Consider the following 12,748-nt stretch of genomic DNA (forward strand, 5'->3'; position numbering starts at 1 on the left):
AGCTCAAAACTTATTTTTTTACTCTTGCCTTTACTTGATTTTTCTTATATAATTTCAGTGCTATTTGTATTGTGTGTGCATGGTTCTTTTAGTTTGTTATTGTTGCTTATTTTAAGTTGCTTAAAGCGTTAACTTACTTTCTTGTAACAAGCACTTTGAGTTGCAAAAAATGTGTGAAAGGTGCTATATAAATAACAATTATTAGGATTATTATTGTTGTTATTAAATGATTAGTCTTACAATTTATTCAATGTGACAATTTTTAAATCTGGGGGATGACATTTTTTTAATCCCAAAAAAGGGTCGCACTCTCAAAAAGGTTAAGAACCCCTGCTCTAAACAATTTCCAACCATTTTATTTGCAATCACATTTCGTCTGGGTGGTCTGCAGCACTTTTTCCAGGACTCTATTAACAAAACATTGAAAAAAAGTCACTGTAATGAATATATTAAAGCAGAGGTTCCCAACCTATTACAGCTCGCAGCCCACATGACCAACCATAAAAACTTCCACGGCCCATAGAAGGACCAGGCCGTCCTCACCGTTGGAAATGGGCTAGCGCTATACCTCAGCAGTAGCCTAATGGACACCAGTAATCAGAGAAAATACACATACTGTATACAAGCTACAAAACTGGTTTTACAAAGACCTTTTATTGATTACAGAAGGAGTCCAGTCAGCACCTCACAATAAATAAATTAATTAAAATTAAAATAAGAAAAATATTGTAAAAACTAAGGCACCAGTATATCTCTTTCTTAATTATATCTCTCGTACTTAACATTAGTCTTGTCAAAAACAAAACTGAACGAGTGGAATCAAAAGGAATTGAATATTTTTCCATAAGTGCGGGGTAGCCTTCTGTGCCAGTGAACTTATGATAACGTTGAGAAACAAAAATATGCACAATAACTATCAGACCAATTATAAAACAGAAGTACATGTTAATTCCCAATCCGTTACACTATATTCAACACGTAAATTTTCCAATGGACGCAGGAATGCACAGTCACTCAGTAGCCTGCAACTAGCCCGGCAGTAAATGTTGTACAGTATCTTCACATGAAGCAAAGAATGGCACGGAGGCAGGTGTGGAACAATGAACTATATATTAAAGTAAAGGTTGGTTGTACAGAACATTACACTACCGATCCAACATCTTACTCTCACGCTAGCTCTCTTCAACTGTTTTCAAGATCCCCAGTTCTTCCCGGTTTTCTCCTTCGCTTTCTGGTGCCAAAACTTTAACAGCCGGGTGACTCCTACAACTTAGGAAAATGGGGTGGAGCCATCTGATAGACTATTACTTGTAATTCCAATATTACTTATACATTTATTTATATATATATATCACTTTACTACACTCCCCCTACCTCAAGCTTACAAATGTCGTTTCTCAATAAATGTTCACAGTATGGAATAACAGAACTTTTTTTTTTACACACAAGAACAAAATTCCTAGTCTAGGAAGTTCAGGGTAGACTACCTGACTTCCGTGAGATCAGGGCGCATTCTTGCCCTTTCCAGAACACGATCTCACTCCTATCTAACAGTCTTTCAAGCAGTTGGGAGAATGTCTCTCTTGTGTGGAGCATCATACAGGCAGTGCGGCAGGTAAGTCTCCACTCTCCGGGGACGCCTTCTCTGGTTCCTGCGGTGGCACAGCAGGACTGCATTCTGTATCGGAACTCTCCTGAGGCCCAATAAGTCCTTCTGGAAGAGGCTTTCTTCTTGGCATTCTCCATCTCCCTCTGAGGATCTATCCGGTGATGGACTTGGATCTGAATAACGTTTTCTGATTTGATCAACATGTCCCTGCATTCTCTGTCCATTTCCTGAGATCACTGTATATGACACAGGGCCTGAGCACGTCTCTATGGAAGCAGGTATCCATTTCAGCCCCTAACTGATGTTTTGCATGAACACGGGATCTCCTTGTGAAAAACTTCTCAATTTAGCTGTTATGTCATGATCCAATTTTTGCTTCATTTACTTCCGTTCTATTTTAGTCTTAAGGTCTGGCTTGTATAAATCAAATGCGGATCTTAATCTTCTGGACATCAGCATTACTGCAGGTGATAATCCTGTTGTTACTTGAGGCATGATACGGTAACTGTACAAGAACCTCAAAACTCTTGTCTCCATAGTGTCTCCTTGCATTTTTCTCATCTCCTACTTGAAGGTCTGGACAGCTCGTTCTGCCAACCCATTAGAAGAGGGATGGAAGGGTGCAGTGGTTACATGGTGGATTCCATTTTGTTTAATGAATTTAGTAAACTCTGAACTTGTGAAACATGCGCCATTGTCTGACACCATCATCTGAAGTAATCCATGGGTACTGAAGCTTCGTCTCAGCTTTTCAATCGTCGTCTGTGAGGTGGAAGTCTTCATGGGGTAGACATCCATCCACTTTGAATGGGCATCAATGATCACTAGAAACATATGTCCAAGCAATGGTCCTGCATAGGCCATATGAATCCGAGACCATGGCTGTTCAGGCCATTCCCAGGGGTATAATGGTGCATTCGGTGGCACTTTCCTATTTTGCTGATATTCGCTGCATCTATTAACTTATCTCTTTATATCTTGCTCTATCCATGGCCACCACAAGTAAAAACGGGCTAAGCCTTTCATCTTAGACATCCCTGGATGCGACTGATGCAACATTTTTAAAAGAATAGACTTTCCCTGCAGAGGGATTACTATTCTCGCTCCCCACAGGATACATCTATCACCCACACTCAGAGCCAGTCATCATGAATAGTACGGTGTGAGTTGGGGATCTGTTACATGAGTCCATCCTCGTAAGATGTATTCGTGCACTTGCGACAGTATGACATCCTTTGCTGTCCACTTCTTGATTTGTGCCATGTTAACTGGTGCATCATCCATCATGTCCAACATTAGAACTTGGCCTTGTAACTCTTCGTCCTCGCCTTTTTCTGGAACTGGAGGTCTACTAAATGAATCTGCATTGCTGTGGTCTTTGCCCAGTTTGTTGGCAAAACTGCCCGTCGTTGAATCTTGAGTGAACCATCTGAAGAACTGGTTTCATTTAGTTAAATAAAGAAATTAGAGGTTTGTGGTCTGTACAAATGGTGAATGTTCAACCATATAAGTACTTGTGGAATCTTTGAATTCCAAAAATAACTGCTTGTCCTTCTTTATCCAGCTGCGAGTATCTTTTCTCAGCAGGTGTTAGTGTTCTGGACAAAAATACAAGTGGTTTCTCAGTTCCATCTTCCATTTTGTGTGACAACACTGCGCCAATCCCATATGGTGAGGCATCACATGATAGAATCAACTCTCTGTCTGCAGAATAATGAACCAACACTTTTGCTGACTGGAGTAGTTCTTTAGATTTCTTGAAAGCCCTATCTTGTCTTGAGGTCCACTTCCACTCGGCATTCTTTCTAAGCAGCTCATGCAGTGGTGCTAGCAGTGTGGAGAGATTTGGAAGAAAGCGATTGTAATATTTGAGTAACCCTAGGTAAGCCTTGAGCTCTGTAACATTTGTGGATGATGGGGCCTCACCTGTAGCTTTAACTTTAGTTTCTAGAGGATGCAGCCCCTTGGTGTCCACTTTGTGTCCTAAATAATGGACTTCCTTCTCCAGCAGTGTGCATTTGCTTCTTTTTAGACGCAATCCAGCTTCCTTCAGCCTACTGAGCACTTCATCCAGGTTCTGTAGATGCTCTTCTTCATTTGCTCCTGTTTCAAGAATATTGTCCAAATATACTGCAACCTTCGGTATGCCCTGCAACAAGCCTTCCATCATACTTTGGAATATTGCAGGTGCAGAGGATACCCCAAAAGGCAGTCGGTTATAAGTGAACATTCCCTTATGCGTGGGTATTGTCAGGTATTTCTTGGATCCTTCATCCATAACTATTTGTTTATACGCATGACTCATGTCCAACTTTGAAAATTGCTGACCCCCTGACAAAACTGCAAATAAGTCTCCACTCTTGGTATCGGGTACTGCTCTAGCGAAGAGACTCTATTGACAGTCAGTTTATAATCTCCACAAAGTCTAATTGAACCATCTGGCTTCAGAATGGGTACTATGGGTGCTGCCCACTCCGAACGTTTAACAGGAGTAATAATTCCTTCTTTCAATTACCTGTTGATTTCAGCTTCTACTCTGGGGCGCATTGCGAAAGGAACTGATCTGCGGCGGTAAAACCTTGGAGTAGTGTCGGGTGCGACATGAATTGTAGCCTTGACCCCTTTTAGAGTTCCCAATTCGTCTTTAAATACTTCCTCGTTCTTTGCTAGAACTTGTTGTAAAGTCAACCTCTCAGCTTTCACATATTTAATTTCTCCCCAGTTCAGCTTTATTTCATCCAACCAGCTTCTTCCTAGCAGGTTTGGACCTGAACCTTCTACTACAAAGAGTGGTAGTATTTTCAGTTGCGCGTTGTATTGCACTTGCACTTCAGCTGCACCCAGCACCTTAATGCTCTCCCCAGTGCATGTTTTCAATCTGAGAGATGTGCTTTTTAATGCGATCCTTTCAGCACCTTTCCAGTTTTCTTTGAAATTTGTCTGATTCATTAACGTGACACTGCAACCCATGTCTAGTTCAAATGTCATCTATTTACTGTTAATTTTCAAATCTACCATCAGTGGTTTCACGTTCGCATTTCTATCGTGCACATTGTACATGGAAAAGGCTTGCGCTGCACCCTCTGCCCTGTCTGTGTCTGCAGTTATGTGGTGCGAGTGGTTTCCCGAAGTTTCACTGCGCGCGCTATTCTTTTGCCTTTGCTCTTGGTTTGTCTTTGCGTTGTTTCTGCTTATTTTGGCATGCCTTTGCCATGTGACCTATCTTCCCACACACGTAACATTTTCCTTGCTTAAATCTGCACTCATACGCTGCATGTTTTCCTGTACAGCAGTAGCATTCATTATTCGGAGATGCTGTCCAGCTCTCGCGCTTCTTTTGGTATACTGCAGGCGGGTTGCTCCGCCCCCTTATACTGTTGCAGGCCGTAGTGGTAGTTTTAACTCGCAAATCCTGCACATTCTTGTTAGTCGCTTCCATGACCTACGCTATCTTTAGTGCATTTTCAAACTTTAAATCAGTCTCTGACAATAGCTTCCTTTGAGTCCGGTTATCATCTATCCCTGAGCATTTGTGAGAGTGTATTGCCGTAGTTGCAATCCTGCGCTAATTTATGCAGCTCTGTCACATACTCAGCTATGGTTTCATTCGGCCTCCTTGTGTGTGAATCAAATTTAAATCTTTGCATAATTTCACTTGGTTTGGGGTTAAAGTGATCTTTTAGTAGTATAACTAGATCTTCATACGATTTGCTTCCTCGCTTATTGGGACTTACCAAATTCCTCATTAAACTGTACAGTACGTCTGTGCACCAACCATGCTGATGAGAACTGCTCTTTTCTTATCGCCGTTTTCTATTCCGTTAGCAATAAAGAAATGCTCCAGTATCTCACAGTACTCCTCCCATGTTTGAACATTCTGATCAAACGCAGCGAGCGAGCCTATTGTCCCAGCCATTCTTCTTTCGTTTTCAACCCCCTTTTTCATCCACAAACTGTCCTACCAGATTCTGCCGTCCGCCTTGTCCGGAGAATGTCGTCAGTAGAAACTGCTGTTTTTGTCTGAAATGCTTGGATTCACGCTTTAACTTTCATCCTTGTCGCCAAAATATGTTGTATCTTCTCATGAAGCAAAGAATGGCACGGAGGCAGGTGTGGAACAATTAACTATATATTAAAGTAAAGGTTGGTTGTACAGAACATTACACTACCGATCCAACATCTTTCTCTCACGCTAGCTCTCTTCAACTGACCTCAAGCTCCCCAGTTCTTTCTGATTTTCTCCTTTGCTCTCTGGCGCCAAAACTATAACAGCTTCCTACAACTTAGGAAAATGGGGTAGAGCCATCTGATAGACTATTACTTGTAATTCCGATATTACTTATACAGTACATTTATTTATATATATATCACTTTACTACAGTAAACACGCACACCTTCTTTCTGGCTCACTTAGTGAGAAGGCTGGTTCTCTTTGACACATACTGAATGCTGGATGTTGGGCTGCAGAAACATATTTTGTTTGGCTTTAAAGCCTTGTTTGATAACACTTCGGAACACACAGCACACAGCGGCAGCGGCTCGTTCTTAGTTCCCATTTTCTCTTTTTTAGTTTGGGTTTGGATTTTGGGTTATCGGTATAAGACACTGAAGCGGTTTCTTTGCTTGTGGATGGGCCTTCCTCTTTGTCCTCGTAGGAGAACCAATCGCAAGCCACTTATCCATGACATGAAGGGTAATTAGGCAGTTATACTACATTCTGCATTAGCTTTCTTGTCATGTCACATATAATAACTCTTAATGGCGGTCACGTCATCCCAGCATGCTAAGCCATAATATACACAAATGTTTATATTATGTTATTTATATTATATATAATGTTATATATTTATGACTGTTTTACAATTACAGCCAGGGCCGGCGCAACCTATACTTGGGCCTGGGTGCAAGTAAATACAAAATCCCCTCCGGCTTCCTTCTGCCTCCTCCAGTGCACACAGAACAAGAGAGCAGAATTCAAACGGGCTAACATATTGAACTTGATATGTAGTAACGAGCTATTTAAAAGTTTACAACTTGACTCGTTGGGCTTTCGTCGCAGCAAACTTAGCGATGATATCACTGAAATCTACCTGCCCTGTGGTGCTATTCTCCATAGACAGCAAAGCCAGAGCTGACAGTCTGTCCTGTGTCATGTGGACCTTAGACACGTTTTGATCAATTTAATTTTGCTAAACGAGCGTTCAATACTGGTAACAGCAACTGGAATTGTTAAAAACACTTGACATGCTATCACTGTGTCTGGAAACGCGGATTTCATATCTTTATTGATCAAATACTGCAGTACTTCAAATGGAGTGTTAACTTCATTGGGGCGCAGATGAGACAGAAACTTTAATTAGATTTGCCAAATCTCCACCATGTCTCCTAAAAACAAGGCAAGTTCATTGCAGCTTCAGTTGAATTATCTCCGGTATTTTTAATGTCAAACAAAATGCCAAAAAGACAGCTGAATTTGCTCACAAAAGAAAAACATCCTTCTGTCTCACTGATGACAGTGTCCAGTAAGCAATTGATAAAGTCCACCTCTCTAATGGTCTTTTCTGTTTGTTGAGTTACATTTCTGGATCACTTTCAAGTAGCACACTAACGAACATGGCTTAGCTAAATGTAAGCTTGTCTGTTGCTCAGTCTTGCAGGGGAATGGGTCGCGTTATCCGTTTCTACATATTTTGGAATGAACGCGCCAATGACCGATTACAAATAATCCGCACAGCCGCGTTTTCCAATAGATCATTGTGTTTTAATTTTTAATATGCCAAATTAATATTGCTATTGGAAAATACACCGCGTTCCCCGCCCCAGACATATGAACTCTCGTTCGTTTATTTTACGGATGGTCTTTTCTAAAATAAAAAACGTCATTTTAATGATGTTAGCAACGCCCCCCCCCACCTTACATCTGGGCCTGGGTGCACTTGCACCTATTGCACCTCCCATAGCACCGGCATTGATTACAACAATCATTTCACAGCCCCCCCTGCAGTACAGTACCTCTGGCGGGCCGCGGCCCACAGGTTGAAAACCACTGTATTAAAGCGGATTTTAAATCTGCATGAAAGCATTATATGGTTATTCTGATTCATTCCAGGTGGGGGAGTACAAACTGATTTCAGGAGAGTTGTGCATTGATTTTCCATTATGTCTGTTGCCACATACCTGTACCAACTGACAATAACAACTTGAGTTACCAGTAATTTATATTAAACCTTCACATTGTTGAACACAATTCTATTTTTATCACATAAGATTGCATCAGAATTGCTTCATAATCTTTATCAGATTTCAATTGTTAGACACCATTCTTGCTTATTATTTATTGCAGTAATTGAGACAGAGACAATACAATAACTGTTAAAAATGGCCACATGATGCTCAGCCCTATTACTACTAACATGCCACTGACTCAATTTTGTTAAATTTACTTCAAAGTGAAAGGAAAGCAATGGATATATTTGTGAATTATATCTTCACTAAAGTGATTTTTTTAAGGAAGTACCCCAGTATAACAGTTACTATTTATGAATAAATCAACTACTTAATGTCCCTTGTTTTGTGGAATTCTAGTTCAGAGACCAGACCAAGCACCATAGTCCAGCAACACCACTTGCAGAAGTTATGTGTTCTACTTATAATTCTCCTTACCCAGTACTGACTAGGCTCAGTTCTTTTTTTATAAGGTATTTTGAGACCCTAAGAGAAAGAAAATGATAAATCATTTCAAGGAATAATATTAATAAAAATTATTGCCTTATTACCTTTTGAATAATATTACAATAGCAGAAAAGATGTTCAAAACCAATTAACCAATTAACAGGGGTCTCTGCACATAATTAGCAAAACTCAGCAGATAAGTACTCAATGTATACGAATGTAGGTAAAATTACTTTTGAGTAGAGAACTCAACCACAACTAAATTGAAACCAATAAGTTCTTCACAGCATCGCTCACTGTCCACTTTTGGCAATTTGTTTGAATCTGAAAAGAAAGTGATAACTCATTGGGACACCTGCACCTATTATTCCAGCATTTTTTGTTCTAATGTCAGCTCTAATACTCTGAAACATCTTGCATGCAATGTATTTCTGCATGCCAGAAATTACATTCTGGCAAAGAATCAGAGTTAGAATTGTTTAATTAAAGATGAGCATTACTCTTTTTTTATTGGAGTTTAGCAACTAATCACATTTCCTAAATGAACAGCACTAATCTAGAACTCAAACTAAAATAATTTTATGTAATTATAAACACTGCGTTAACTTCAGTTTCTCCATTTCTGGAAATGTGGTTATCCAACTACTAGGCCCTTCATCTCCAGTTCACTATAGCTGCAAAGCCAGGAAAGTGTTAAGTGCTATCTTGCCTTTTTTATTCACAATAGTAGTTTTGTTTTCGAACTTTTAAATTTATTTTTTATCTTCATGCTTTTTTAATCTTCATTGCTTTAGGAAGATAAATAATACTGTTTGCCTTTGCTGCTACAGGTTACAGATCAATGAGCTAAAAGTTGGTCACTGTTAGATGGGGAGAGTTAGTGCTAATTAGAATGAGTATTTTTTAGCTAATTAGCCTCATAATGACAACATCATTAACATTAGCAGTTTTACTATCTTCAAGCCTGATACCAATGTGGTCTGTTGAGTATCTCCCAGGAAGACCAGGTTGCAGCTGCATGAGTTAGCGGAACAGAAGGTGGCACTCTTACCTTTTAACCAGAATTTCTACAACTAAATCCTCAGTATGGAGAAAACAGAGGTCCCAACAACTTGGTCATTCAAGATCTGGTTCTAATATCTGGGACTTCCCCTTAATTCAATTGATGAAGCTATTACTCATTTTTCTATTGATCTTCTGTGTAATGGGACTGCTGGTGCAGGAAGTATGCCTTTATATACAGTATGTATATATTAAAACATACGGTGGTTAATGTGACAACTGGTAATAGCACAATTTGAATAGCCTTTTCTGTGTTTATATGCTAGAGAAAATTACGCAATTTACAATTTAATTCTACTGCTTTATTATTGGACTTCCAAGGGAATGTGTATATTAGGGGAGTTTATGGTTCAGAAATGTAAAGAGTATATAGAAACATATCTACCAAATTGCATTATGCTTCTGTTCTAATTGGTTAAGTATAGAGTACATCCTAACTGCTCTTTATTTCTGGATTTTTCATTATAATCTATAAACACCTTATGTGTATTCACTTATTTTTATTATGAAGCTAGTAAGACAATTTTAGGAGTGACTTTTTACCTGTTCTCACTAAAACAGGATTAGTTTAAACTTAAGGATAAAATCTAAAAAACTTTACATAGGCAGAATTTTCATTATCTCTTTAGTTGATTTGGCCTGTATACAGAGACTTTCTGAATCAATAAAAATCAATACATGAAGGTTAAAAATAACCTTTGTTTTGGAACTGCATGCCAGAAAATAAACATAAAAGGCCTTTTCAGCATCATTGAGCAGAGGCACTGAAGCTGAAAGACTGAACCTGGATGAGGAAACAGAAAAAGAGAAGCCTCAGTGCCATGTCAATGCCACACATCTTCCTTACCCTGGCACCAGCATCACCCGTTTCCCAGTTCCAGAGGAGTATGTGCCCTGGGAGGTGAGTATGCTGATATTGTAATAAAGCTTTTAATGCATGGAAATATCAAAACTAATGGTGATGATATGATTTTAAAAAAAATCAAGTTTGTTGGATGTATGTGCAGGAAATATTTTTATTTACAAAAAAGAAAGAGCTTGAAGAGAGACTTGCAGTCATGGCCGTGACTCATAATCACTGCAGTGTGCATTGTGTTCCATCAAGTGCTCTTAAAACATTTTTTTTAGGCCATGATGTTTTTATGAAGAAATAAAGTATTTTAAAATTGTAAACTGTATTTGCAGGTCATGTTGTCCTTCAATTACATTGAATTTTAAAACTGTCAGCACTAGCACTAAGACACATTCATATGAATTGGTTTCAAACAAATTATTGAGCTATGTATTCCCCTAGCCCTACAAAAACGTTTCCTTTATGTAATTTTCTCTTTCGTCTCAATGAGATACAGTATTTCTAAAATGTCATGAAAAAATACTGGAAGTACGGGGTATTACATTGCAGAGTAAAATAACTCCCACCAATGGCAGCACTACTCAGTCAATGCTAAATGTGCCTTTCTATTTTTTCTAATTGTGAATTAAATCTGTGGTTTTTGTTGTAGTTTTGATCTAAAAGTAAAAAAAAAGCAAAGATCAAAATAAAAAATACACACTGTTTGTTTTGCAGGTGGCATTTCCTGCTTACAACCCAGTTGTTTTCAATGCAAGGGAAAACTCAGTGCCATCAGAAAACAATACAGGGTCTTCCCAAGGGTGAGCTACGTGTTATGTATGTTAAGCCATACACAAAGCAAAAGCCACTTTAGAACCTATGCTGTGCATGTTAGTCCATGCAACCCAGCTGGGTGGCACAGGTGGGCAGTGAGGCATTAGAGACACAATAGCAAGAGTGTCACAGTCTAGGGGAAGTGGCTGGCGTGCTCCACAATGCACTCTGTTTCACAGGGACTGATACAGAGAGGAGAATCGGGAACAGGGCAGGGCTGGTCGGTCTGCACCTGGAGCTGGACAGGACAGGGCAGTTCAGGGCTGAACTGGGCATGAGCTCTCACAGTGGTGTCCTCCAAAAATGGCTGAATTAGTTTCTGTCAGGGTGGTTTTCAGGAGGCACTTCAAGAACTGAGCCAAACTAAGTGTACTTTCAGGACGGTCTTTTTTGAAGACCATGCTGATGTGGACACACTCTGTTGAGGCGGTCTGTAGTGGGGGCACCAGAGACTGGGCTGAGCAATGCGTGCTGTCAGTGCACCCTAATTCTGGGCTGAGCTGTGTCAGGGCTGTGCTGTCAGGGTGGTCCTGCAGAGGACATGCTAGGGACTGGGCTGAACTGTGCACCCACTGAGGACCGGAACCAGAGTTCCAGGGGGGGTCAGGACATAGGGCAGGCAGAGAGGCTGGCAGCCTGAGGCAGAGTCCAAAAGGTAAAGAGGGGGCTGGAGTGCATGTGAGGATAGGAAGGACCACCAGGGCCAGTATCTGTGCTGAACTCCTGTGCGTGGGGCTGAGCTGCTAGGACCCTGGCTGGCAACAGCACCTCGCGAGGACTGTGTGTCTGATGTAGCAGCAGATATCACTGCCAGCACACACACCAGGCTGGATCAGAAGTACCATACCCATTGTGGGGAACAATGCAGTGTGACATGAGCACCAGGGGCATGAACCCCTGAACAGAAGTGTCCATGCCAACAGTGGGCAGCCACCACACTGCCTGAGCAAGAGAACCACCGCACAGCAGGTTAGAGCAGTGGAGGCCAGCCAGGAACAGGATAAGGGTGGATTCCCGGTTGGTAAGGATACAGGCAGGCAATGGGGAAAATCCAGAAAGGTGGGGATACAGGGTCAGATGGGCTATAGAAAGAATAAAGGTAGACAGGCAACAGGGATGGCTGGTAGTCCGTAAGTGATGCAATGTCAGATTGCCAAGGAGAAACTAAGCAGCAGATCTTAAATCATTTGGAGCACCTGCTGCAGGCTGACTTCTCATTACATAAAAGTTCTCTTTATCCCCATAACCAGTGCAGAACAGGTAGAAGCCTTTTAAAAGATATTTGTTTTTCAATCAAAATAAAATTGCAATAATAATTATATGTCTAAGGGCATTATGTGTTACTTTATCCATTGCAGGCTCATAAATCAATAAATCAATGGAAACTTTTTGTTCATTTTACCCTAAATCATTTCCCTCTTGTTTTTACAGATTGATCACTTCTTCTCCTGTCAATTACAAGTAAGCTTTAAATATGAACTTGTGCATTTTTAAAATTAGTTTCTTAATTTAATAGTAAAATATACTTTTATCTTTGTGTGAATGACTGTTTTCAGGAATCCAGTGGGAAGGACGGGTTTGGAAGGAAGTGGGTCATTGAATCAATTAGGCCCTAACAAGGCCTTGGACCCTGTCATTACGAGGTAAGATGAGTATCATCACCAAGGCTTCGCATAGATGGACATTGGGGGAACACAGCATGTAAGAACATAAAAAGCTTGTGAAGGAAATCACTCTTC

At 40.3% G+C, this 12,748-nt stretch overlaps 1 protein-coding gene across 1 annotated transcript in view; it reads left to right on the forward strand.

Moving 5' to 3' along the window:
* The window catches only part of trpm2 (transient receptor potential cation channel, subfamily M, member 2), a 69,070-nt gene that overhangs the window by 50,334 nt on the left and 5,988 nt on the right, over nt 1-12,748 (forward strand). Inside the window, 4 exon segments of the mRNA XM_088931110.1 lie at nt 10,090-10,244; nt 10,911-10,996; nt 12,441-12,470; nt 12,566-12,652. Coding sequence (XP_088787236.1) covers nt 10,090-10,244; nt 10,911-10,996; nt 12,441-12,470; nt 12,566-12,652 — 358 coding nt within the window.

Source organism: Atractosteus spatula, chromosome 13 (assembly GCF_055471065.1).
Source record: "Atractosteus spatula isolate fAtrSpa1 chromosome 13, fAtrSpa1.hap1, whole genome shotgun sequence".
In the NCBI taxonomy this organism is placed as follows: Eukaryota; Metazoa; Chordata; class Actinopteri; order Semionotiformes; family Lepisosteidae; genus Atractosteus; species Atractosteus spatula.